This window comes from Narcine bancroftii, chromosome 4 (genome assembly GCF_036971445.1).
Source record: "Narcine bancroftii isolate sNarBan1 chromosome 4, sNarBan1.hap1, whole genome shotgun sequence".
Lineage (NCBI taxonomy): Eukaryota > Metazoa > Chordata > Chondrichthyes > Torpediniformes > Narcinidae > Narcine > Narcine bancroftii.
The window spans coordinates 170,568,916-170,593,440 of NC_091472.1; the positions used below are offsets into that span (position 1 = coordinate 170,568,916).

Here is a 24,525-nt window from a genome sequence, read left to right on the forward strand (position 1 = left end):
AATTACAAGACTTCAAAAGATACAATAGGGCTGTCCAGTTGAGGTTCATCGCTTCTCTCTATAAAAGAGGTGGTACCCCATCCTGGTCACAAATTGGACTACGCACAGTAGGAGAAAAGATAGCAGGAGAGTTTATATATAAATGGGACACTAAAATGATATCAAGGGAAATGGATAACCCATATTAAAACATGAAATTCAGACATGGCAAAAAACAATATATCAGGCTAAAGGTGGGGATGCTTCCTAGAGCACCCTTGACCCAGAAAGAATTAATACCAATGACTCTGGATAACAAGATCCTGGACACCTGGTGCTGGAAAGGGATCAGGTGTATCAAGGATTGTTATGAACGGGGGAAACTTATTTCATTTGAACAGGTGAGGAATAAATATGATTTGTCAAATAAAACTTTCTTCTGCTATCTTCAGCTAAGATCTTTCTTGAGGGATAATTTGGGACCGTCTATGGCCCTACCATTTGTGTAGTGACATGGAGATTCTAATTCAAAGGGGGAATACACACAAGTTTATTTCTATGATATATCTCCTACTCCAAAGTGAAGGCCTGAATCCCGGCTTACACAAGGCAAGGGACAGGTGGGAGACAGACTTGGACACAACAATCCACGAGTGGTGCTAGTCTGGCTTGTGTCGGGCCATCATGACAGCAGTCATTAATGCCAGGTACAGGTTGGTGCAATATAATTTCTTGCATCAACTGTACCTCACACCACAAAAATTACATAAATCCAAACCAGAAATTTCAGAAATGTGCTTTAGGTGTGGAGGATGGAACCTTTATCCATTCAACTTGGCTGTGTACAAAGGTGAGATCCTTCTGGGAGGACCTGGGGGACATTCTGGAAAAAATTACAAAAGTGGATTTTCCACAGAATCTGGAATTGTATCTTCTGGGAAACATCATGGACACGTGTTTTAAACTGTCTAATTACCAAATTTAGTTTGTGAAGGTCGCTTTGGCGGTAGCCAGGAAATGTATAGCAGTAATGTAAAATGCTGACTCACAACTAAATACTACACAATAGAATACAGAAATGCAGAGTGATATTTCCTTAGAGAAAATCATGTACAATTTAAGAGGAAATATGACACATTTGTTAGGGTGGGCAACCCTATCTGTAATACATTGGTATGCAGATATAATCATACCCCTTCTAAATAAAAGAAAGGCAATAATCTGTTCCAGTAGTGGAATGATTGAGATAAAATGAAGTGGATCTTGGCACATATGAGATGATGTGCTCATGTATTTTGTTCCTTATCTTTTTTTAATTTCAGGTTACTTTGGGTTTTTCTTAAGTTCCTTTAAGGGTCTGTGATTTTACTGACAATTGGGTTTTTTTGGTATTTGTCTTATCTGTATAAACTTTATGATATTAGGGTATGGAAGCAGGAAGAGGGACAGGGGAAAAACAGACTCTGAATGTAATATACCATTGTTGAGAGAGATTGGGTTGTTTGATTGGATTTCTGTAAGTCTTTGAAAATCCAAATTAAATATTCAAGAAAACTTAACATCTGAATCTTCAACCGAAAAAACATCAACAGATTTCTGAGCAAGATGAACAGCTTAATTTTATGGTTATGTACCCAATGTATTAATTCCTGGTAGAAGCAATTGTTTCTCTCTAACTAGCTTATCAAATCTTATAATTCTACACTGCCTAAATACTTCATTTGATTCAAGGTGATTATGATGAAAAGTGGAAAAAAAACCAGACATCTGTGAAGGAGTGAAGACCAATGTTGTCAAGGGAACCAATAAAAATTGGCATTTGGAGACAAAGCAAAATAGATAAGTACAGTCTGCTCTGCAGAGAGAAGAAAAAAATCTATTCACCCTTTCTCTTCTTTCTCTCTTTCCTGCTCTTCCCTCTCACCTCTCTCCCACCTTAACCTCCTGTTACATCTCACGTTTCCCCTTTGCTCTCTCACTCTTCTTTTCTATTTCTGACCCTCAGACTCTTCTACTTCCCTCTGTGGCTCATCTTCTCTTCTACTTGATATCACCCCTATTCTATCTCCCTCGCCCCTCCCCATTCTCAATAATCTCCTTCCCACTGTCTCATCCTATCCGTCACCCTCTCACATAACTTTTCCATTCTCTCCACTGTTTTATTCTCTCTCCCATCTTTTTCTCCATCTCTTAACCTTGTTGCCCAACACCCCCCCCCCCCCACTTCCCATATCCTCCTCTTTACAGGAATTTGACCAGCGTCCCTTCCAAATCATCAGCCAAGATCGCCTCAGGCCTCAGAGCACATGGGGATGAATCACATCAAAGCAATTTGAAGAGGAAGAGTGAAGTACTTCAACAAGATTTTACAAACAGATTTTTAAAATGCCATATAATGGAAAACATTTATTTCCATTTGTCCCACCAAAAATGGATTGTCAATTGGAAAGCTCTGCTCTAAAATTCTGCACATATATTTCATCCTCTGAAAAAAGATTCTGAACCCATTGGTGTCCAATGTTCAGACAAATGGAAACAAACCCTCATCTACCTCTATAGTTCTGCATATTAAGTATGTACCATTGCAAATTTTCTCCACCATTTCTGCAGATCTACGATGAGTAGGCAATGACTGTTGTCCCTGATGTTGTTCCAATTAGCTTCATCTTTGTCTTTATTTACATTCCAAAATAAGATGTACCCAGAACAAAACATGTTTGAAGAACTCAGCAGGCTGAATAGCATTAGTGAAAGAAAAGGAATTACTGATATTTTAAAATGATTTTTTTGTTGCTAAGAGATTGATAAAATGTACCAATGCCTCACACATTGAGAAGCTTTCATATAGATTTACTCCAGACACTACAAGTAGCCTTAAAACATCTGGAATATTGAATGAAACTTTGTGTTTGTGTGATCAATTCATACACCACAGTATAACAATTCGATTTAGAAGGTAACTAGAAATGATAATCATTGTGTGGGATTGATAATCTGATGTTAACACTGAGAATACAGCATCTTTGTATCTCTGAGTGTGTTATGCAAGCTGTGTTGCTCACACAGCAATTCCCATTACAATGTTTCAACAGGATTGATTACTAATGTAAAATTCTGAAACAAGGTTAGAACGTCAGTGTTGCAGGATTCCATACTAAATCAGTATAAATTATACATAGTATCAGCTCATACCATGGCTATTTTGAATCCAAGTCCTGGTTCACCCAACAAGTTCTCCTGAGGAAGTCTGCAGTCTTCAAAAATTAGGTTTGCAGTGGAAGACGCTCTAATCCCCAATTTATCTTCCTTCTTTCCCAAGGATAGCCCTGGTGTAGGCATTGGAACCAAGAAAGCACTTATTCCCTGTAAATGCAATGCAAGCAAAACACTTTAAATATATTGACTTGATACCTGAATATGTTACATGTGTTTCAAAGTACAGCAAAACCCAGCTAATCCCTTTCACAATAGATAACCTTTCCTTTAGAGAATGGGAGAGAAAAGGGATCAAAAGAATAGAAAATTGTTTTTCGGGAAATAAATTATTATCCTTTGAACAAATGAAGGATAAATATAATATAACTCACGATACAATGTTTGCGTACTACCAACTGAAAACCTACTTGAAGGACAAATTGGGAAACAGTCTGAGGTTACCCGAAGGAAGCAATTTTGAATATGTGATGACAATGATAATTAAAAAATCTGTAACAAACATGTACATCAAACTGCAAGAAAAGGAGAACCAGGAAACAAACGGTAAACCTAAACAAAAATGGGAACAAGATCTAAACATAAAGATAAAGAACGAAACATGGGAGAAGCTATGCTCCGGAACTATGAGAAATACAATAAACACGAAGTTACGCATGATACAATATAACTGGATACACAGGCTATACATCACACCTCAAAAGTTAAATAAATGGGACCCAACAGTATCAGACAGATGTTTTCGCTGTAAAAAGGAAACAGGGAACAACAATTCATGCAATTTGGACATGTGAGAAAGTGGAAAAATTTTGGGAAGATCGAAACCAGATATTAAATAAAATCACAAAAAGCAATATACCAAAAACCCAGAGATCTTCCTCCTAAGTAACATAAAAAACAAAGAATTTGGACTCGATTTGGATGGAGCACAAAAAAAATTTGTTAGGATAGCCCTAGCTGTAGCAAAAAAATGTATTATGTCAACTTGGAAATTAGAAGACAACTTGAGAATACAACAATGGTATATAGAAATGAATAAATGTATTCCATTAGAAAAAATAACATATAATTTAAGAAATAACATCACAATATTCGAACAAATATGGGAGCCATACATGAAATACAATAGAGAAATCCTACCATGGACTTCCACCACCTAAAATGACAGAAGGAGAAGACAACGAAAAGAACTGACTCAGTAAAATTTCTTGTTTATTTTTATTAAGTGACAACATTGTTTAACGGGTTTAATGTATCTTATAGATTGAACAAATAAATGGGAAAGGGGGTGAGGGAGGGAGGGAAGGGAGGGGGGAAAAGGGGGAGAAAATGACACTGTATATATTTAAGAAGAAAAATGTCTGTATATATCTTGGTCAATATGGTTTATAGTGTGAAAATTTTTAAAATTTTTTTTAAAAAGTACAGCAAAACCCTTGGTATCTGGCACCTATGAGGATTGGTAGATGCCAAATAAGTGTATTTTCTGGTTGCTTGAGACTCTTACAATGCCTTACTAATACATTGGCATTAAGAATAAACAGTTTAAAAAACAAAAATACTGTACTGTATTACACAGAACAAACTTCACTTGCATGAATATATAAACCATAAAGCATTATTTTCAGTCACATTCTTTGAAAACATTTAATTGTTGTTGCATATACAGTGTACAGGTTCCTGCCCCTCCAAGGAGTCACCCGAAAGATGAACAATAATATTATAGATAAATAATCTCCCCTCCCCATTTGCAGATAAAGCCTCTGACCAGGGTGACTCTTACTAAGCAGGGATAAGGAGACACTAAGAGTCACCCCAACGGTAAGTGGCATTAAGCAGCTCTTCATCCTGGGTGAAGCAACTTTATTCAAACAGCTGCTACAAGCAAAGCACGGCCAAGACACTCTGCCAGCTGAATATTTGCTCCCATCTTCACCAAAGCTCTATGTGTTACTTCAGAGAGCATTTACTTGCGTAATTTTACTTATTATTTTATTCTTAGTTATTTTTATCTTTAAAATTTATTTTCCTCTTTTTTTTGTCAGTTGCTTGAATTCCAGATACCAGGAGTTTTACAGTAGTTTCACTTTCTATTTTATAATATTCCTGATCTTGATGTAACTTGTTCCCCTGAAGGGCCCAATATTCTCTGATTATTTCTAATCAACTTGCTTGCTTGGAGCAAGCTGTATATTTTATTCAGTCTATGTGGAAATCCCATCTCCACAATTTTACATCAATTTCTGACAGGCAGGATCAGAACTTGTCAGAGACTAATAACTGGATCAGCATTTCATGATCTGAAAGATCTCAGGTAGAAATAGACCTAAGATGTGTACTGGATGTGATTAGGTACCAATAGTGAAAAGAAAAAATATTTATCAATGAAAAATATGGACACAACTGGAGTTAACAGCAAAGATTTTTTTTAAAACAATAAACACAATCAGGAATTTATTCTGATTACAACAAATTTGTAATGTAAATAAATGCACTGAGAAGGGTCGAGTAACATAATTCCTGCATAAAGATTAAGACTTAGCTGAGATGCATAGGTTAATTAGAGAGCAATTTTAAACCGAACAGTGTCAAATTCCAACCAGTGATGTGTTTTTCTGAGTCAAATGCAAGTCGGGGGAAAACTGCCATTGCGGGTGGTAAAGGTGGGATAGTACACATGGCCACGGACAGACATGTGAGTGCAGGAGAACTGAAGTGGTTGGCCACTGGGAGGTTGCTGTGGTTGAGAATGGAGCAGTGGTGCTGAGCAAAGCGATCTCCCAGTCTTCATCCACTCATTGCACGATATTAACTCAAATATGAGCGAGAGTTTAGAGCTGGGCACCTTTAAAAAGAGAGTCTAGTGAATTAGGAGGATGATCTAAATTTTCTTGCCTCTTTGGAGGCATAGCAGCCCATACAAGAAGAAGAGGTATAACGAAGTGGCCATTTTGGAAATGGCAGTGAATGAGGGGAAGTGAAGTCTGAGTTAAGTACATGAGCAGCTTTGGTAAAAAGGGCGGAGAAGAGGGTAAGGTCTTTCAGTGAGTGGACAAGGGTCTGGCAGATGGAGTAAAATGGTGACAAATGTGAGGTTATCCACTTTAGAAGGAAAAATGGAAGATCAAAATATTATTTAAATGCAAGCAATTGTAGCATGCTGCCATGCAGAAGGACTTGGGAGGGCTTGCGCACGACTCACAAAAGGTTGGTTTGGAGGTGTAGCAGGCAATCAAGAAGGCAAATGGAATGCTGGCCTTCATTGCAAGAGGGATAGAATTTAAGAGCAGGGTACACGGTACTGGTGAGACTGCATCTCGAGTACTGCGTGCATCCTTCTCTTGAGGAAGGATGTACTGGCTTTGAAAGCAGTGCAGAGCAGGTTCACCAGCTTTATAACAAAGATGAAGGGGTTAGCCTAAGAGGAGAGATTGAGTCATCTGGGATTGTATCATTGGAGCTTAGAAAGAGAGGGGATCTTATAGAAACATAAAATTATGAAAGATAGAGGTAGGCAACCTGTTGGTGGGGGAGACAAGAACTAGGGGACATAACCTCAAGATCCAGGATGGTAGATTTAGGTCAGAGATGAGAAGGAACTGCTTTTCCCAGAGGGTGGTGGAATTCATTGCCCATAGAAGCAGTGGAGGCGATCTCTGTATACATATTTTAAGACAGTTAGTTAGATTTTTATATAGTAAGGGATAAGGTGGAAATGAGCAGGCTTGATGGGCCAGATGGCCGACTCCTGCTCCTATTTCTTATGTTCACCTATTCAGACTGAGCAGCTTAGTTCAGTGCAGTGGGGATGTCAGTCACGACAGAGGTTTGCTCCTTCTGCAAGGTAAGAGAAGGACTTAGGACTAGTGAGACTTCTACTATTCCTGGGGATGATATCTGCACAAAGTACATCCATGTGCAGGTCCTCAATGAGTGTTAGATGAACTCAGGATCATATGAAAGGCAGTAGAGGTCAAAGGTTCCAGCTATTGTGATGTGGTCACACTAAAGGTCCAGGCTGCATCTTAACCACTAAGAAGAGAAAAGGGAGAAGGCTGACAGCAAAAGTCCACCAGTGGCCATTCCCCTCAGGAACAAGAAAACAACTGCTGGGGGCTATGACCTATCAGAGAGTCAGGTAATTGGCATCATGACTGGTTCTGAGGCTCAGAGGGAAGGATGAAGTCAGGTCAAGCAACAGAGGACAGGGGCACTGATGAATATGTGGCTGCAAGAGAGACTCCAGGATGATGTACTGCTTCCCTGGTGCCAGGGTCTGTGTTGGCACAGGACATTCTGAGAGGGGAACAAGAGCAACTGGAAGTCAAGTTTCATGTTACGATAGAGTTCACACCATGAAAAATGGCCCTTTGGCTCAATTGCAAATTTCTGAGGGGGGAGTTATTTTGTCAGAATGCTTCGGTACCAGGGTGATGCACGATTTCTTCAGGGGGAGGGGAATTCATCCATACTTAAAAAAGATGTTGTACAGACCAGCCAGAAATGAGGTGTCCATCCCGCGCAACTGTTCATACAGTGTATGATCCTGTCAGGACCCACTACCGAGCCTGACATTCCCCTGATAACAGAGAAGATGTCCATGATTATCCAATTTGCCTGCATTCAGCCTATATCCCTGAACCTTTCCTATCTAATTTTTTAAAAAATCATTGTACATTATATTCCAATGACTAGACTATTCATCCATAATTTAATTTTCTCAGATGTAATGCTTGGAAACAATTGCACTATAAATTGAATTGGTACCAATGATGCAGGTATGAAAGGAATGTGGTCCTTGAGAATGTTCAGGGAGCTAGGTAGAAAGTTAAAGAGCAAGACTTCCAGCATTGTAATCTCAGGATTACTGCACATGCAATGTGCTAGTGAGGCAAGAAAGATAGCACAGTTTATCTGTGGCTAAGGAGCTGATGCAGGAGGGAGGGATTCAGATCTTTGGATCAATGGTATCTCTTCCAGGGAAGAGATGGGTGAGTGGACACGGTGATTTGTTTATTTTTATGCAAGGTGTTTTGTGAGCAAGGCAGATGACCTTTGAGCCTGGATCAGCACTTGGAATTATGATGTTGTGACCATTACAAACACATTGCTGCAAGCAGGACAGGATTGGCAGCTCTATGTTCCCAAGTTTCATTATTTTACACAGGATTGAAAAGGAGGTAAAAGAGGTGGAGATGTGGCATTGCTAATCAGGGATAGTATCACAGCTGCCTTCAGAAAGGACCTAATAGCAGGCTGAACTACTGAGGAGGTGAAGGTAGAGATCAGAAACAAGAAAGGTGCAATTGCTCTGACAAGGCTACTTTATGGGCCTCCCAGGAAGTGGAGGAATTAATATGTAGACAGATTACAGAAAGTTGCAAAAGCAACAGGGTTGTCATAATGGAAGGTTTTAATTTCCTTAGTACCCAAGGCTCAGATGGGGCAGAATTTCTTAAGTGCATCCAGGAGGTTTTTTTAAAGAAGCACGTATGTCGCCCATCCAGGAAGGAGACACACCAGACCTTGTATTGATAAATGAGTCCACCCTAGTCATCTAAATTTCAATGGGGCTAATGAGGGTAGAGCAATGAATGTTGTATACATGGATTTTAGAAAAGCATTTGATAAGTTCCCTCATGGACAGTTGATACAGAAGCTCCAGGCACATGGGATCTCATGTTGCTTGTGTGGATACTCTCAGCACCAAATGGCTACTCCCAGCCTGTCCTTCACCGTCTCTGATAGCAATTGCACATCGTCTTAGCTGCCCACTTGTGAAGCAATGACCCTTCAACAATTGAGCTAACAGCTAGCTTCCCAACATAGCAGAGAATAATATGAGGACGGCAGATGTCTGTGTGCGATTCCCTGTACAATCTGTTCTGCTGAATCTGTGGTTTTTTGAAGCATCATACAGCAAATGGGATCCAACAAAGGTATACGAAACTGAAACTTAACTTTATATATAATTTAACTGCTTTGAGATATCAACAAGATTTCTTTACCCTTTTTATCTGTGGAGTACCTTTGAGTAATTTATTCTACCATCAGAAGTTCTAGGATACATTTGAGGGCATTTTCTGATTTGTCTTTTTCAGATCCAAAGTGTTTTATACTTCCCACACTGAATTCTCTCTTCCATTGTTTTAACTGTTTTGTCTACCGATATCTCTTTGCACCCATCCATACCATTCAATAACTCTTAACCTTCTGACAACTGCATACTAAGGCACACAATTCACTTTTGTTTCATCTCAGCTATTAATCCAAATGAAAAATGAAAGTACTCAGTACAGATGTCTGAGGAAAACTACTTGTCACATTTGCAATCACAGATCAAACCCTTCACCCCTACTGTTTCTTCCTCATGTCAGAAAGCCAAATCCAATTCCAATCACTGTCCCTTATGCTGCTAATGTCAAGCACAATCTTGTCAAATTCCTTTGTAATTCCAAATATGCAATATCCAGGATAGTCAGTCATCATCATGCAATTACATTTCTCAAAATTAGCCAATCATTTAGATATACATTTGATGCAATAGATTCAAAGGATTCCAGTCCACGACCATTTCAGTTTTAAATTTAGACATAAAGCACTTTAACAGGCCCTTTCGGCCCCACAGTAACAGGCCTTTCAGCCCACAAGTCCATGCCACCCAATCTACATGCAATTAACCTACAACACCCGATATGTTTTGAACACTGGGAGGAAACTGGCGCTACCTAATAACATAATACACTTTTGATTTTGTCTCCATTAGTGTTCATTCTTCACCCATGTAATTCAAAATTCCATCAGTTTATATTGACAGATCTGGTGAATGGGGAATCTAATTATTACTATTCCGAATGCCTTTTGTGTTAATTTAACTAAGTAAAACTAATGTAAAATCATTAACAAAAGTGCAAATGCAGCTGGTACAGACTAATGCTTTGTATCATAGAAAAGGCATAAAAGATAAATATCTTAAAGGACCGACTGATACAGCACATTAAACACATCAACCCCAAGAAGGGCACAATAAAAAAAAGGCCAGTTAATCAAGCTGGTCTTTCTCATGAAGTATGTAGATATTCAGATGTGCCACCCTATCCATTTATCTGCTAGAGTGAATTTTCTTTCTGCTTCTCAAGGGGAAGTCAAATAATTTTCTAACGTGTCAACTAACATCCTTTAATTCCTATTACACCTTCCCAGTATTTCATTGAGTATTTGCTTCCTCCATTTATCCTGCAAGTGGCCAAATTATGACTCTTTCTCATGTGCAATGGGATAAGAGGGCTCAGGACATCCCTCTAACCCAAGTAGATGGGCCACAAACATAGGACCTGACATGAGAAAGCCATGGTCAGATAGCATCCAATCGAGGTGATCACAATTAGTTTGCATGCCATTTCCCTGCAGTATACAGATGTGGAAGACACCTGTAGAAGATGGGAACTGTGTATTACGGACTAGGTTCACAACCCATATGATTTAAGTACACGTATTACATTAATTATGTAGATGACAAAGGATGAGAAATATATGTGTGAAAAATAAAACAGTTTTAAGTCAGAATAGATACAAAAGCACATGAGAAGAGGAGCAGGAGAAAGCCATCCCACCATTCATTATGGTCATGTCTGATTTATTCTGGATAACCCCTATGCTAGTTCTTCACAACCCTCTTTCAGTTATTGATCTACCTCCACCTTAAATGTATTTAATGACGTGAATTCAACAACTCTACCTCAGAAAATTTCAGAGACTCGTCACACTTTGCAAAAATAAATTTCTACATACCTCAGTTTTAAATGACTAGTACCTTACCTTGTAATTACATCCTCTTGATCATCGGAAAACACATCTCAGCATCTACTCTGGCAAAGCCCTTTAGAACAATCAAACATGTTTGAATAGGGTCACCCTGTATTTTTCTGAACTCCTCGGTATATAGATTCAAACTGTCTGGCCTCTCTTTATCGGATTTATCTGTCATCCCAGCAGAGTTACCACTCCCTCTTTTTAGACAAGAGGGCTGAAAGATGTACACGGTAGTACCAATACCCTGTTCAACTGTAACTTAACTTCTATTTTTAACTCCAACCTCTTCACAATAATTACACGGGACAACAAATTTTTTTCAAAAATTTGCTTCCTGAAAACAATTGGGGATTATGATAGACAACTTCAAGTTGAACACAAAGATTCAGATTGACTGTATCACATAGGAAGTTAAAGAAGCATTAAATTAACTTTTATTGAATTTACCCAGTTTAATCACATAACGATGTTGACATATTGCGTTAGTTCAACTAACCTAAAAATGTTTTGCTGCTGATTTTCATTTGTACTCAGCATCTGATGCCTCTTGTGTCAGTGTCCAACAATAGTGTCAGTGTTCAGCATTGGACTCCAGTTGACCTAATAACGTTTTTCAATGGTTGCAATATCCTGATGAAAACTTTCACCATGTTCGTCACTGACTGCACCAAGATCAGCAGGGAGGAAGTTGAAGCGCGAATGCAGAAAATGAATTTTCAATGACATGTTGCACTTCGTGATTTTGCATGTTCAAAGCATGTTGTCAATCAGCTGGATGTAGCCATGGCATATAAACCGTGCAGCAACCATGCGTGCTGTGGTCCTGATATACAGGTGCGAGAGGTTGTGGATGGCGTGGAAAACCCATCGTCTCCATTGATCCAGAATGGCTGGTCAGGGCTGGAGGTGGAGACATCGCAGAGCAGGATGCGGTTGCTGTCTAGCAGGGGGACATCTTTGAAATGGAGCCCGGTGATGGCTGTGTGAAAAGCCCGTGTCTCTGCGTCGTTTTCTTGCACCCATGCAAGCTTGAAGTAGTCTAGGCCTGGTTCTAAGGACTGAATAGTCAACCTTGAGAGGGCTTCTGCGATGACATTATCCTTACCGAAGAGGTGTTGAATGTTGGTGGTGAATTCTGAGACATATGTCAAGTGGCGTTGCTGGCATGCCGACCAGCGGTCGGAAACTTACACAAATGAGTAGGTGAGGTGTTTGTGGTCAGTGAAGACAGTAGAAGGTCTGCCCTCAAGGAAGTAGTGGAAGTGTCCAACTGCGAGGTAGATGGCTAGGAATTCCTGATCAAAAGCACTGTATTTTAACTCCAGGGGGAGGCGCAAATGGTAGCTGAAAAAGGCCAGTGGCCTCCAATGTCCATCGACCAGCTGTTCGAGTATGCCCCCACTGCTGTGGCCGATACGTCAACTGTCAGGGAGGTGGGGACGTTGGTTCTAGGGTGGACCAGCAACGTGGCATGGGATAGGGCTTCTTTGGTCTGTTTGAAAGCGGAGGCTGCCTCCTCGCTCCAGGGCAAGTCTTTCTGTTTGGAGGTCATTGTGGCGAAGAGAGGGCGCATGATTCATGCTACGGCAGGAATAAAACGGTTGTAAAATTGAACATGCCGACAAATTCTTGAAGGCCCTTGAGCATGTTGGGCCTTGCGAATTGCCAAATGGTCTCCCACTTCTCCGTCCTTGGTGATCCTGTGGCCAAGGAAATCGATCCCCACCTGGCCAATCTGGCATTTTGCTTTGCATTGAGCTTTTAAGTCCGAAAGGCATGCACAGGAACTCAAAGAGTCCGAAGGGCATGATGATGGCTGTCTTCCCAACATCATCTGGGTAGATGAGGATTTGGTGGTGGTCTCGCATTAAGTCGACATGGAGAAGACAGTTGCGCTGTGCAGGTTGGCCATGAAGTCTTGTATATGTGGGTCTGGGTAGCAGTCCAGGGTGGTTGAATTGTTAAGGTGCCGGTAGTCTCCCCAAGGTTACTAGCCCCGTGGCCTTGGGGACCACATGGAGAGGGGAAGCTCAAGGGCTGTTGGGCCTACAGGCGACCATAGCTCTTCCATTCATTTGAATTCCTCCTTGGCTAATTGCAGCTTGTCTGGGTGAAGTCGTCTGGCCTTTGTGTGGAGGGGTGGGCCCTGTGTCAGAATGTGGTTATGCACCCTGTTTTTGCATGGTGGGCGTGAACTGGGGCCTGAGAATAGGCAGGAATTCGCCCAAAATACAGCTGTACCTGTCAGTGCAAGTGGTAACAGTGGTCACTTTCTGGTCCTGAGTGCTGGTGGCCACGTGTTGAATGGTCTGGGACATCTGGGCGTGCACCAGGTGTTTAGCTTTGAGGTCCACGAGCAGGCTGTGGACTCTGAGAAAATCTGTGCCAAGGAGTCACCATGGTCAGTGTGAAATCCCAGCAGAAGGTCTCATTGCCAAGATGTATCAGTACACGCCGGATGCCAAAGGTCTTAATGGCAGTATTGTTTGCTGCCCGCAGGGTTGGCCCTCTTGGCTGCGTTCGTGTCTCTAAAGGCATTGGCGGGATGATGCTGAGCTCTGCTCCTGTGTCGACAAGGAAACGCTGGCCCGTGGTTTTGACTGTGACATGTAGGAAGCTGTTTGTGTGGCCAGCCGCAGTAGCCATTAGCAGCGGCTGGCCTGGGCATTTCCCGGGAACGAGCAGGGCTGTTTGAACTTGCGAGCTTCTGCCCCCCAATGCTAGTGGTAGAAATGCCACCATACCTCTGGTGCTTCTGTCGGTCTGTGAGGGCGTGGCCATTCACCATTTGGTCGGGTTTTGAACTGCTGCACTGTCTGGGGACGCATCAACTGATTCTTGGCCGTTTTGTTCTCTCTCTTGATGCGCCAGAGAATGTCCGCCTTTGCCGCGACCTTACGAGGGTTGCTGAAATCCGCTAGCAGCAGCTGGATGTCATCGGGCATCTACTCGAAGAATGCCTGCTCAAACGTGAAGCAGGGCTTGTGGCCCTCTGCAAGTGTGAGCATTTCACCCATAAGGGTGGATGGCGTTCTGTCCCGAGGCCATCCAGGTGCATAAACCTGGCTGCTCTCTGGAGTCTAGAGAGCCCGTTGGTGCTGATGAGGAGTGCCTTCAAAGCAGAGTATTTACCTTCCTCTGGTGGGTTCTATATGAGGTCATCAACTCTGGCTGCGGTTTCTTGGTCCAGGGAGCTGACAACATGGTACTTGGTGGAGTCTGAGGTAACCTGCTTTATCTGGAACTGTGCTTCTGCCTGTTCAAACCAAGTGCGTGGTCGAAGCGTCCAGAAAGTGGGGAGTTTATGGGCAACTGCACTGACTGCTGCATAATGTTGAGTCCAGAGGCATCTGGACCGATCGGGGTCACCAATGTAGCAGTAGCGAAACAGAGTCAAAAGAATGAGACCAGTACTCAGTAGGCTCATCTGCACTCCAGTTGTTTATTTAAACTTCCTGCGCTGCACCTTGTAAGGCCACGGATAAATCCTGCCCTCGCACCGGAAACCACATCACGATGTGGCCCTGCACACATGCAGACCCGATCCGGCCAGCGAGAAAGACGATCCCGGAGGTGCCATCTTGACATGGCTGCTCTACTGCCAGCAGTGCTGGTTCGCCAGATATCAAAGATGTGCACTGCCACATGCTATTTATCAAATTCTGCAAAAGTTGTAGATAGCTGTATTTCTGGGCCTGTCTGGACTTCACATAATGAAAAAGAGTAAAGGCAAAATGTTGCAAAATAATTACCAACTAACCCACCTTAACAAAAAAAGGATGACCAAAGTTACAGATTTAATCAAATAATATTATTAGAAACATTTTTTAAATCTTGCTTCTCTAACCAAATCCCTGAATGTTTTACAGCAGGGGTGTCAAACTCAAATTCACGGAGGGCCAAAATTAAAAACTTGGACTAAGTCGTGGGCCGAACTAAATATTTATTGAAAATTTTCAACAACATCTGCATGTTTTATCTTCTTTCAACATATGTAATGTTAAACTTTAGGATATAACTTTAGGTAATGTTAAACTTTAGGATATAACTTTAGGTAATGTTAAACTTTAGGATATAACTTTAGGAGGATAATGTTACAGGTCAGGAGTAGGTAGCTCAAGTTCACCCTTTGCTTGACCTGAGAGAAACATATTTGGTCCCTGTGGAGATGTAGTCAGCTTTCACAGGCTGTGTCCATTTTGGCCTGCATCAGGACTCAGCATTTCCTGCTCACTCCTCAGGCTCTAGGCCTCTATTCACCCCTGACCCACCATCCCTCTACCTGACCAGTCCTTTACCCAACCTCTACTCACCCCTCACTCCACTCGCTCTGCCTCTACCCACCCCATCCTATACACGCCCCTTTACTGCCTCTCCCCTCAACCTGTTCCTCCCTCTACCCATCTCTCACCCTCTAATCATCCCTCCCTTACTCGCCCTGCCCCTCCCCTTTTACCTCTTCCCTATCCACCCCTCCTTCTACTCATCCCTCCCTCTAACTGCCCCTTGCACCACCATAACTTCCCCTGCCCATTACTCCTCACCTACACCCTCTGCCCACCCCTGCTTACCCACCCACTCAGGCCCAGCGCACTGCCGATCAGCCTTTGCGGACAGCCACCATCTCTCTCTTCACGTACAGGGCCGAACCAGCCGTCCCTGGGGTCCGCGCAGGTGCAAGCGCTGAAGGCCGTGGCGACCGGGAGAAGTGCGCTCGCGCTGTGGAAGGGCCGTCCGGTGCCAGTCGCGCGGGGCTCGCGCTGCCCGGGGGCCATGCGCAGCCTGACATGCCCGCCGCGCCGACAGGAAATCACAGGCGCTCACCAATCCGCCGCACCGCTCGACAGGTGGGAGAAGTGACTGGTTGTGCGGGGAGCCTTCCAACTGGCTTGACAGCTGATGATATCGACAGACTTCTCGTGTTACAATTTCTCATGTTACAATGGGGAAGGATGTGCAATGAAGGGGGAGGATGGTGGGGGTGACATTACCAAAAAACAGCATCGGCTCTCGCTGCAGGGCGGGCCACCTCTAATACATTTTTGAAATGATCTTGCGGGCCAAATATAATTATATCGCGGGCCAAATTTGGCCCGCGGGCCAGAGTTTGACATGTGTGTTTTACAGTATTTGGATAGTTGTGAATGAAAAGCTGTCAGAGTGCGCCATCTGCTGGTCTTCTTCATGTACCCTTTATTTGATTCAGCAATAAGCTTGATTGGTCTTCATCTAATGGTAAGGAAGTATGTGTTAACAATGATCTACCATGATTAAATTAAATGTAACCAACTCTGAGGGGGGGAAAGCAAGTCATAGAGAAATATTTCAAAGTTAGAAAAGGCAGAGTGACCAAAGAGAATCTGGTGGGATTAAGACAGGATCTGTGGACAGAAATTGTTAGTCGATGTTTCAGTCAGGAACCTTTTATCCATACAGATAAAGAGTCTCAGCCCCAAACACTGACTGACCATTTCTATCCATTACCTGGTGAATCCTTTCAGATTCTCTTTGTTCACTCTATTCCAGCATCTACAGTTTTCTTTAAAAAGAAAGCCAGAATTTGAAGGACGTCAGAAATTGACCACAATGTTACTGTTAACTTGAAAAATACAGATGAAAGTGTTGGAAGAAGTTGTGGTAGAATACATGATATGTACAATATCCTCATGGGACGGAGCTCTACTTTTCCAATTAAGAAGCATTATCCAGCAGGAGGTGTTAAAAATTTGAAATGAAAATAAAAGATTATAAAATTTCTTCAGTTAGAAACCTTGCATCTGCTGGGAAATATAGAAAACACAGCAACAGAATGCAAAGCAGCTATAAGAGCTGCATTAACAGAACACAAGAGAAAGTATCCAAGAAATTATCAAAAACTGGATGAAAAGGGCATTTAAACTGGAATGGATTGCAATAGTAATTATTTCCAGGTGAAACCGCAGTCATCCAGACATATTCCATGTACAATTCATAGACATGCATTTGGCAATTCAAATGCTTGTTCAGATGTTTCTTAAACATGTTGGTGGAAGAAAAGGATAAAGTACCAGAAAGAATGCTTGAAAATTAAAAATAAATGAAGGCAAGATGGTACCAAAAACTAATAACCACAAGAAGATAAATAGAAAAATAAGGTGATTAAATACAGACAAATCTCCAAGGCCATATGATTAGCTCAGAGTAGAAAAGCATCAACTTCAAGAATGGCTACTAAATACGAAAATATAAACCTATTGTCCTATTGCTCCAGGAATCTATAGAATATATGATTGAATCAGTGAGGACGGTGAATATTTGAACGGGATTTATTTTGGAGGTGGCCACCAATGCAGTCAATAAAAGAGGGTCTATGTATGTTACTAATATGGGCTTCTAGAAAATGGTTGGTAAGTTCCAAGAGGATGTCCATGACAAGGCTGCATAAAATTGCAGGTAATCTTTTGAAAAGGCCAGTGACTTAGTTGGGGGTAATGAGACAGGGCTAATTGCTATGTACTCAAATTTGCAAGATGTGGGAACTAATATTCCTCCCTGTGATTTTGGTACACAGAGCGATGACAGGAGCAAAATCGTGCATGACAATTTGTAGGTTATTATTGTCTCTGACAAACCATAGCTGATCTTTGACTTCTGGCTCCCTGCTTTCTTCCCACAACATTCTTTTTTTTCTCCCAAAATATTTGCCCAGTTTATTCCCTCTTCCATATTTAACATTTTATATGGGCTCCAATTTTTCTTATTTATTATTTTTCTTTCCAGTCACAATTTCACTTTACCGTCTCATCCGCAGAGAGCTTGCAGTTGATTCAAAAGTCACCACTATCATCGACACCATTAGTTCAATTTTCTGGCAAGCACAGGTCAATAGAAAAGGCTATAATCTAAAGTAATGTATGGCACCAACAAAATTTAACACATGGGAATTAATAGTGAATTATAAGATGGAGATAGCAAGTCATGCCACTTTAGGTTTCTTTCCCACTTTGAAACAGATAATCAACATCTGCTCAGAAATGAAAGAAAGCATATAATTCTGACTTTCTTTTTAAAAACAAAGTGGGTGCAGAGGAGATTTACCAGGATGTTGCTTGGATTAGAAAATATGTCTTATGAGGCAAGGTTAGTAGAGCTGGGACTTTTCTCTTTGAAGGATGAGAGGAGATTTAATAGAGATTTACAGATTATGAGAGGCATAGATGGGGGGACAGCCAGCACCTGTTTCCCAAAGCAGGAATAACAAACACCAAAGAACAAATGTACAAAGTGAAGGGAGGGAAGTTTAGGGGAGACATTGGAGTAAGTTTTTTTTTTAAATGCAGAGTTGTGGGTGCCTCAATTGCATTGCCAGGGATGATGGTGGAGGCTGAAATATTAGGGGCATTTAAAAGACTCGTAGACAGGCACATGAACAGACAAAAAATAGGTTACAGGGTAAGGAGGGTTTAGTACTTTTTTGTAAGGAATATAATCGGTCAGCAGAACACTGAGGGCCAAAGGGCCTGCACTGTGCTGTAGTTTTCTATGTTCTATGGCTTCCAGAGTCTCATCAACTTCCAAAAACTTTCCCTGCTATCATCCTTGGGCATTAAATTGAAACACAATAACTAATTCGCATTCTAATTGCTTCTATCCCCTCGCCTGCCCAACTCGTGCTGCCGATCTCTCCACTTCGTCTGCCCAACTCGCGCTGTCGTCTCTCCCCCACCTGCCGAATTTTGGAGCTTTCCGGATTTTAGATGTCTGGATAAAGGATTGTATATGGAATATTGTATGATTTTTTGGGGAAAAGTTTCGAATTATGATGAGATTAGTAATACCACTGAGTTATGGTAGCTACAAAATCTTTGGAAAATTCCATTTTCCAAAGGGAAAAAGAGAGCAACACATTTGAAGGGATAGTTTTTAAAGTGCCATGTAACCTCTGAGACCAATCAGCATTTTTCACACATCAGATCAATCACCAGCTGATAAAAGTTGCTTACAGCTTCATTATTAATTGTTGCTTTTATTTTTAAATGGAGTTGTTAACTGAATTTTCATCTACAGGTATGTAGTCTGTGACTGTATGTTGGAATTAGGTTCAAAAAATTTTCAAGACTTACCCCAGTAATTGGTAATACTTTTAACTGAACGTCACACTTCATTTAAACTACTCAAATGTGATATGGTAACTGGTAACTGATATATCTATAGAATAAACCCCCATTATGATGCAGAAATATTTTACCTCTGTATAGTCACATACACAATTTGCAATGTGTACATTCTAGCAATTTACTTCTTCCACAAGATCATTCAACACACATCCACTACAATTAATGGGTCAGAGGCAATACCTGTTTCCTATTGCTATCACTTGCAGGTCGAGGACAATCTTGGTAATTTCATCACTCCAGAGACAGAGCATTGGAAACCGCCCCCCCCCCCCCCCAGATTCCCTGCAACGTGTGGCAGCATCTTCACCACATGGACTGTAACATTTCATGGCACATTACAACGGACTCTGGAGAATCAAAGGATACTCAACAAATTCTGGACTTGTTAGCGATGCCTTCATCAAAAAAGTTTTTAAAACCATCCATGCCTATATGTACAACTACCTAAATAATTATGCATGGAGTAACCTCACAACTTTCAACGATCTCATTACTGAAGGATATTTGCAGGTGGTGCCTTTTCTTTTACGCCTCAATAGAATTCCTAGCCATTGTCCTTGAACCATAATCCTCCTTGAACTTTGCTTCTTACAAATTTAGTCATGGATCCAGGCACTAACACAAAACCCATCAATGGGCTTACTTTTAAACTATAATAGCTGCACATACTCTCAATGAGAACACTTCTGCTTCCAAACAGCCTGTGGAATAGGAAACCTGCTGGAACACATCACTTCCACTTACCTTGTGTTTGAGTGATTTGTCTGTGGTGGCAAAGACAATCGCAGCAGAAGCATCCCAGCAATTTGTGATCCAAGCCTTTGTGCCATTTAAAATCCAGCTATCACCATCTAGCCAAGCAATGGTTGAGGCCGCGCCAGCATCACTTCCATTCCCTGAAAGCACAAGGGCACAGGACTGAAAGACTGTGTCAGCATTGAGCAAACATTACTTTTATTGAATTTAGAGTTCACTTTCTCAATATGCCTATATTTACTTTTTAGGGTCAAGAAAAATCATTTTTCCAACTTAGCAACCAGATTTCAACTTCTTTTAGAAATTTAGATTGTATTTAAGGGATCAAAATTCTTTATACTTCTCTTTCAATAAAAAGCACCCAGCTCCAAATCCATCACATTATTTGATTAAATAATCTAGAGACTTCCTGTAAACCTATTACATTGCCTTGTTATGACAGGAAACTCAACTGGACCAAAGAATTTAAATGAATCCCAGCCAGTCTTTCGTGAGGAACCGTATCGTTGATTTGTATTTCTCTGGACTGTCAGTCATATGACTGAGTGTACAACAATTAACTTGGCAAAATATAAGTGAGAAGACAGTATACAAGAAAACAAGAGCAAGAATAGGCCACAGGGTCCTCAAATATGCCCTACTATTCAATTTTTTTTTCTAAAAATAAACTTTATTTGCAATAAATTCTATCCAATACAGGAGTAAAAACTGTTCAAGATTTTACATTCATAGTTTCAATCACATTGAGCAAGTTATTTTCAAAACCTGTTCATCTCATATCAAATAAGTTATTTACAATACAGAAAAAACTGTTCAAAAATGTTTTAAATAGTGTCAGTCATCTCATTAATGTCCATTTCATGTTTTACATTGTTGTATTAATACTCATTTACCACCACTGTGGCACCTTGTTGTTTCTCTCTCCCCTCTGTTGGTTAATTGAGGGGCTTCCCCTCTGTGTCATCCTTTTAGCATAGCAGTTAGGTTAGCAATGTTACAGTGCCAGTAGGGTCGGTGACAAGGGGGAGCATCCACAGCCATTCCCCCCCCCCTACCCCATACGGTCGTGGCCATCAATCGCCAGATCCGCTCCCACCCCCTCCGGCGTCACTAGCGTGCATCAAGCATCACTAGCAGCTAATGACACTTCACGCCATAAAAGCAGGCACTTACATCAGAGGGTCGGATGATGGTAACAGCACTCCTCCCCCGCTGAGCAAGTTAATGAGTTTGCAAGTTCTCTAACATGTTAATGCTGCCCCCCTCTAACATTCATACTGGCGCTGACCCTGAGTGCCAGCAAGCCAGGTTTTATATAGTATATACATATGATTTTGGGAGATAAAGTGAGGCAGGTTTTTTTTTTAAGTGTACATACAAACCCTTCAAATCAGATCTCATTTAAAATACTGGAGCTCTGCTCAAGCTAAACAGGACGGCTCCGAATGCCTTTGCAAAAGTTTTGGGGAATGCCCAAGGGACTTTACTAATAGATTGTTGTTTGGAAAAGCAACAGACGGAACAACTCAGAGGATTAGGTTAGGAGCCGCAGTCTGTTGCTGTTCTAAAGAGGGTCGTGTGGTGTTGAGGGAGAGAGAGTAAAACAGGCTTGAGAGAGATAGAGAGAGATCGAGATAGAGAGAGAGAGAGAGAGAGAGAGAGAAAGAAAATAAATTCTGCTTTTGAAAAGATGTTGTAACATTGAATCTTCAGGTTTTCGCGTGCAATGACACCCACCCATTCGATGGCCTGATCACAAAAGGGCAAAAGCTGGTCTCTCAGTTCATTTTTGGTTATTCATTCCACAATTTTCTTTTAACTTTCACCACATTAAAGAACCGATAATTTCCATATTTTGGCATTAATTTGGACACTGGTATCACTTGGGGTCTCTGCAATCCACGGAAACAAACCTGAGCCAGAGGACAGTTTAAAATATGAACCAGATGCATCTTTATTATTGAGCATTACTATATGGAGGACACTGCTGCATTTCTCCAACACTGTGCTTTTACTTCAACCACGGTGTTTGCAGACTTTTGTGTTTTACTTCTACCAAGGAATTCTTGATGTAAAAACTCAATGATGGAGAAACGCAGTAGGTCAAACAATGTCCTTTATATAGCAAAGATAAAGATACATAACCAATGTTGCAGGCTTGAGCCCTTCATCAGGGTATGTTTATTTTGCTGCAGAAGTGAGTCTGGGTCATAGAGCTTGAAAGCAGCAAGAATTACAGATGCGGAGCAGTGAGAGAGAATCCCACAGGAATTCTTAATGTCCTTCTGGCTCCTAATATAAAAGAACTTGCTTCTGTTACCACAGTGATCCACTATCATCTTAACACTCTAACTATTCTTCCAGCAAACATTATTGCATTCATTGGCATTGATGTTTATCCATTTTGCTAAGAATTATTTTCTGTAAAGACATTGACTGAGGTGATTTCAAGTTCAATTCTCCATGTTAAACACGGCCTCTATATTTCTGGGTTAGGGAAGAGGATGATTATAAAGGGTAAACATGTAGACATATTGACTCAAGAAGAGATTCAATTGTAACAATCCCAAAGTCACACAAGCATGTGACACACAGTCAAAGTTTGAAAAAAGTACCTTGGGGCATTAAATTCATGTGGAACCACAACTAACAATGCAAAGCTCACAAGTAAAGATGGTTAGAAATTGTGCAAAATTAAATTAGCACAGAGACATCTGCACCACCAATGTAACTAGAATTGTGACAAATTACTATAATCGCAAGAGCATCAGGACTCAAAACAGAGCTAGGAGAGCTGCTGATGGACCAGGTTTGAGGTTTGAATAGAGTTTGCATGTGTTCCCTGTGACCATATAGGTTTCCCCTGGGTGCACCAATTCCTGTAACATCTGAAAAGTGTGGGGGAAAGGATGGGGTTGGTATCTTAATTTACCACTGTAAATTGCCCCTAGAATGTTGCTAAGTGGCAGAATTCGAAGAATTTTTAAAAATGGGATTAATTATAAGAATGGTGTAAAAGGGTGGTTGATGGTCTGCACAGACTTGGTGGGTCAAAGAGCCTGTGTCCATTTTGTAGGTTTCCTTCGTAAATTAGAACCTTTCTAATTTTTAGATTGAAGCCAAGACACTCTGGTTTCTTAACATGCTTAACACACCTCTCCAAAGTAATATACATTGACTTTATGCACTAATGTTCATGAATAACTTACCAGGCTCACTCAGGCCAAAGCAGCCAATTTTGGTTCCGTCTGTGAATGAGGTTATCCACTTGTGCTTATGATCTTCTGAACCAAATTTAAGAATTGGACCCAAATACAACGACTGGAAATGGAGAAAACAATTAATTTTTAATGCATTTTCAGCAAATGATTTGACAGCAAGCTGAATGCAAGCATCAAAATGGCTATGGGAACAGAATAAACAGGAATACAGCTCAAAAACCTCAAAAGCATACATATGGCTGCTCTTCATCGACCACAGCTCAGCCCTCAGTACCATTATTCCCTCAGTCCTGGTCAAGAAGCTACAAACTCTGGGCCTCTGTACTCTATTCTGCAACTGGATCCTTGACTTTCTCAATGGAAGACACAGTCAGTACAAATTGGAAGCAACATCTTCTCAATGATTATCAACCCAAGTGCACCCCAAGGATACATGCTTAGCCATTGCTCTAGCCATTATACACCAATGACTGTGTGGCCAGGCACAATTCCAATGCCATCTATAAGCTTGCCAATGACACCACAGTTGTCAGCAGGATCACAAATGGCAATGAGGAAGCATACAGGAGGGAGAGAGGTCAGCTCATTGAATGGTGTCACATCAACAACCTTGTGCTCAAAGATAGCAAAACCAAGGAAATGATTATGGACTTCAGGAGAGAGTCAGGGGAACACGACCCAGTCCTCATCGTGGGCTCAGTAGTGGAGAGGGTCAAGAACTTCAAATTCCTAGGTGGCAACATCTCCAAGGATCTGTCCTGGAGCCTCCATGTTGATGCAATCATGAAGAAGGCCCGCCAATGGCTATACTTTGTGAGGTATTTGAGGAGATTCGACATGTCACCAAAGACTCTCAATAACTTCTGCAGGTGTACCATGGAGAGCATATTTGCCTGGTATGGAGGTACCAAATCTCAGGACAAGGAAAAACTCCAGAGGGTTGTTAACTCGGCCTATGATATCACAGGCACCAGAATCCACTCCATTGAGGACATCTACATAAGGTGGTGTCTTAAAAAAATCAGTCTCTATCCTCAAAGACCCCCACCACCCAGACCATGCCCTCTTCACTCCACTACCACTGGAAAAAAGTACTGTTGCCTAAAGACGAGTACTCAGAGGCACAGGAACAGCTTCTTCCCTGCTGTCATCACATTCCTGAAAAATAGACACTGCCTTACTTTTCGTGCACTAATTTTTTTTAATATTATTGTTTACACTATGATGATGCCACAAGACACCGAATTTCGTGACTTGTTCACGACAATAAATTCTGATTCTGACTAGCTTGAGGAATGACAAGGTTAAGAAGAAAAAAGTTGGCAAGTAAACTACCCAGAAGATACACGTGAAGGCACTAACTGAGATAAGAACAGATTCAACTGAAA

At 41.3% G+C, this 24,525-nt stretch overlaps 1 protein-coding gene across 4 annotated transcripts in view; it reads right to left on the bottom strand.

The window, feature by feature from the left end:
- Positions 1 to 24,525, bottom strand: part of acads (acyl-CoA dehydrogenase short chain) — a 152,658-nt gene that overhangs the window by 80,503 nt on the left and 47,630 nt on the right. For all 4 annotated transcript variants that reach the window (XM_069932957.1, XM_069932960.1, XM_069932958.1 and 1 more), the window contains 3 exons: positions 23,126 to 23,237; positions 19,905 to 20,056; positions 3,172 to 3,342 (listed from right to left, as the gene is read on the bottom strand). In XM_069932957.1, coding sequence (XP_069789058.1) covers positions 3,172 to 3,342; positions 19,905 to 20,056; positions 23,126 to 23,237 — 435 coding nt within the window. The remainder of the gene's footprint in view (positions 1 to 3,171; positions 3,343 to 19,904; positions 20,057 to 23,125; positions 23,238 to 24,525) is intronic.